The following is a 4283-nucleotide window of genomic DNA, read 5'->3' on the forward strand; positions in this document are numbered from 1 at the left end:
ATAAAAAGAAAGTTTCTCTAAACTTTCACTAGTAGATGAAGCTGATATTTCTGTCTGATCATGTGGCAGGTGGTATGGGAGGAGAGGCTCCTCAGGGAAGGTGGGAGCGTCACAATGATTGTGGCTCATTTGTTCAGTTGCTTTCAGCATATTTCAAATTATTGCTCTTTTTATTGCCCAGTTAAATGGATTTCTCTCTTATCTAGTTGTAACTACACCAATCTTCACAAAAAGACACATGGCTTAACACGGTTCCTCCAACTGCTTGAAGATAATACTAATCATGAAAGCACAAGAGAACTCTTAACTCTTTATCAGCCACATTATGGGGTAAAGAAACAATGACAATCTGAGCAGATCTGTCAAGAAACCAGCCCCCCACCCCAAAAAAAACATAATTAGAAATTATCCAGAAAATTATTGAAGTATGAAACCATAACTTATAATGAAAAAGCAAAACGTCACACTGAGTTTTGAGATTAGTCAGTCATGGTAGAACATGTATAATTTATAAACTAATGTATATGCATATACAGGGGGTTGCAAGTTAAAAATTATTGAGAGGGTGCATAATCAAGAGTTTGTAGACCACCGGCCTATTCTTGCTTCTAAAAATATATATATATTTTTAATTTCTTTCTGATCTTTCTGATTAATTGTAGAAAACTTGAAATGCACGGAAGCATCAAAAACAAGAAAAAGTATCCATATTTTTACCACCACAATATAAACATTATTTTCATTTGCTGAAGTGACTCTCTTATCATAACCATTTCATATAAAGTGTCTTTCATAGAGGGAGGCTGACCATTCAGGAGAACACTTTATAGAACATCTGTAGGTCACTTTGCCTAGTCTCTATGGCATCTAAGAAGGTATGTCAAGAATGCAGCTGCAGTCCTGGTTTTTGATCATTTGCCTAATCCATTTGGGAAAAATTTCACTCTTAGTGGGGGTGCCTTCTGACTAGTGGGGGTGCCCTCGGACCTCATCCCAGGTCACATTGTGGGAGCCATATACACCATTCTTACTGAGTAGACGACTGGTACAGAACTCCTGTATTATGTTAATTCTTAAATTAATTAGCCCATTTCGGCCATCAGTGATACGGTTAAGGGGTCATGCTTAGATTCTCCAGATGTCAGGGAAGCAAGCCTGGTCTGGTTTTCAGTAATCCCCAGGAATTCTGAGTATGCCCATCAGATTCCTTCCTTTAAGGAAGGAAACCATAGCTGTAGGTCCTGCAATGACAGCCCCTGCCCTGCCTTATGTCAGCTCCACACGTCTTTCATTACAGAAACCACCCTCAGTTTCACATTCTGAATCTTCTCTAGATGTTTGTTCTTCATCCCCACAGTGAAACACTAGCTGGTATTTGAAATAATCTCATCACTCTCAAAAATAACTTCTGACAATCTGACCTGAAGCAGAGCTTTTCCATAGGTTTGGCAGGATTTCCATTTCTACCTAAGATAAAATGTGGCGTTTCCCCAAGCTTTGGGCCTCCCCCAACATGGGGAACAAGACCCTTTCTAAAACCTGGATGTTGCTGCCTAAAACACCAGAGGGTGCAGAACCAAATTGTTATTTTTATCTCATCCATTTTACTAGACTCTCACACTGTTTCTCCAGTGTTTCCTCTACTGCATACATATCAAGAGGCCTAAACTGTTGCCCAGGATTCAGGGTGGGAGGTGGAACTTTAGTGCAATATAAAAGCTGAAGAATGCAAATCCCATGTTTCAAATATCGAGCTCTCCTATTGCAACATTTAAGTAGGGTCCATTGGATTTGCAGTTAGCCTTCTTTTTTTTAAAGAATATTTTTTTGCATATACTTTGGGTTGTTTTTCAAGAGTGAGGATGGATTTTCCCAGAATCACTGCAGGCAAACACAGCCTAGTGCTGCTCCCAGCTGGTGTCCATGGTGCAGTCCATGGCAAAATGAAGCTGACCGACCAATTCCAGAAATAAACCAGCAACCCTAACCTCAAGACCACAGTCATCAAATGAAATAACAGGTAAATTTCCAAACTCTCAGAGTATTTCTTTCCCCTTAAGCATTTTTTTTGATATGGACCAGGAATGAAAGGAAAGTAAATAAAGAATACAACAGCAAAATCACCACACCTGCTAACATAATTTCCCCCTCGATGCATTCATGCTTTGTGGGCAAAATGGAGCTGAGGAAGAACTGTGGGTGTGCCTGGGGCCTACCACACTGCAATCACATACGCCCTCCATTTATTTTTGTGAGTCTCATTCCCAATTACCTGATAATAATAACTCACACCCCTCTTTCCTTTATTGCCTTTGTTGTCCCACCTTTATGAAGTCCGCCATGTTCGCTCTTCACTGCATGCCAGTATCTCTATTTTTCCACTGGCATTTTAACTGTTCTTTCGATATATGTTTAATACTCCTTGATACCTGAAATCCTTGTGAGTGTAGATTCAAAACAAAGTATAAATAAAAGTCAAAATAAAGTCACCTTAAGTTATGGAATAAATTGGAAAGATCATCAAGATCTAGGTTTAAAAACTTAAATCTTCGCCTTTGTTCCACGAACTGTCCAGAAAGCACCTTTTAGAACATGAAATCTTTAAGCAAGAAACTGCAGCAGCTTCCAGGGAGGCAGGGGTAGAGGTGTGTTTATAAGAAGAGAAAGATTACAAAATTTTGAGTAAGTGACAGAAAAGACTGCTTTTCTTTTACATTTCTGATTCTAAATATGAATATTTTTTGGTCTTAGGATTGAAAAAAGGGCAGCTGTTGCCAGGGCAGTTTTCTGATTCTGTGTGGGATTGGGATATTGGAGTTTTCAACATTAAAAAAAAAAAAAAAAAAAAAAAAAGGCGCCATTTTTCTTCCACACCAGTTCCGTGGAAGTTTCTGCATACTGTTGGGAAGATCAGTCCCAGACACCCAGAAGCCCTAGAAGCCCCAAATCAAAGGAGATGGTTGGAATGCAAAACAAGTTTAAAAAATCGGTAAATGGAGAATTGGATTTCAGTCATACCACACCAGCTGGGAGCAAAGAGAACAGTACCTTTAACGCCCCCTGAAAAGGACAAAGTTCCTGTGTCAGATAATCTTCAATCCCCAGAAACCCTACTGACCTGGCTTTAGTTACTTTTTCAAAGCAAAAAAAATAAATAAATAAAAGGTGAATATTATTTGAGCAGACATTATTAATAAGTATCACAAAGGTGACATAAGTATACTGGAACACCCAATTCTAACCTTTTCAGAGTGAACTAAGGAGTCTATGAGATGACCATCAAATGGCCTGAGCACAGACTTACTTTCTTAATAAGCAAATTAAGAATACAGGTCTTCCTTTCTGAGGCTCCTGACTTGCTGGCTGCTGTGTGACATCATCTAATTCTTGATCTAGTTCTGCTGAGGAGACCCCCTAATTTTAGCACCTACCTACTCACGAAGCTATAGAATTCAAGGACTCTACTCAATCCCAAAACAGCTAATTCCATCATCTTTATGGAACCAAAGTAGCAAGAGTCCAAAGCACACCAATAAAAACCTTCTCAATGAAGCCATCCCCAGACAGACCGTGAAACAGAAGAGTCGCTTGGCAGTGGGGGTGAGAAGGATGGAGGAATATAACAAGACGGAATGTGGATTTCTTGATTTCTAAAAATGTATCCTTGATGCATAACCCCTTCAAATCCCCTTTGGCTACTGTGGACACTCTCTTTCCAGTCCTGGGGCAGCACCCTCAGCCATGCTGCAGGCCTTCCCACTGCTCTCCTCCGCCCCCTGTACCTCAATGGTATACTGCTCAAAGATGCGCAGTTGCAGGAAAATGTCCAGCTTGATCTTCCGCTCATGGAACAGCTCTTCCATCTGCACTTGGGCGTCATCCAGCTGCTGCAGGACTGACTCAATGTGGCTGATGGAGCTACTGTGGGGTGTCTTGTTGTTGGACACAGCGGAGTCCCTGTGGCAGAGTGGAAAAAAAGAAGGGAGGGGCCTTGCCATGTTAAAAGTCATAGAGGAACAGGGGTTCTTCCTCGTCTAAGCAAGGTGGATGTGAATCAGATGAATCATTCAATCAAGAGACATTTATCAAACTCCTACTGTGAGCCTGGTACTATCTGCTAAGTAGGCAAACCAAACATACATGTATCTTCTTTGGGGTTCACAGCACGGTAGCTCTGAGACTAGCTGCTCTCCTATTCCTCAGACAGAACTGTGAAAAGGATCAAATAAAATAATAGATGGGAAAGGGCTTGACAAAGCATAAAGTATTAGGTCAATGGAACG

At 40.6% G+C, this 4283-nt stretch overlaps 1 protein-coding gene across 1 annotated transcript in view; it reads right to left on the reverse strand.

The window, feature by feature from the left end:
• Positions 1-4283, reverse strand: part of KALRN (kalirin RhoGEF kinase) — a 640142-nt gene that overhangs the window by 294014 nt on the left and 341845 nt on the right. Inside the window, 1 exon segment of the mRNA XM_023520165.1 lies at positions 3783-3957. Coding sequence (XP_023375933.1) covers positions 3783-3957 — 175 coding nt within the window.

Source organism: Pteropus vampyrus, unplaced genomic scaffold (assembly GCF_000151845.1).
Source record: "Pteropus vampyrus isolate Shadow unplaced genomic scaffold, Pvam_2.0 Scaffold1, whole genome shotgun sequence".
Taxonomy (NCBI): Eukaryota; Metazoa; Chordata; class Mammalia; order Chiroptera; family Pteropodidae; genus Pteropus; species Pteropus vampyrus.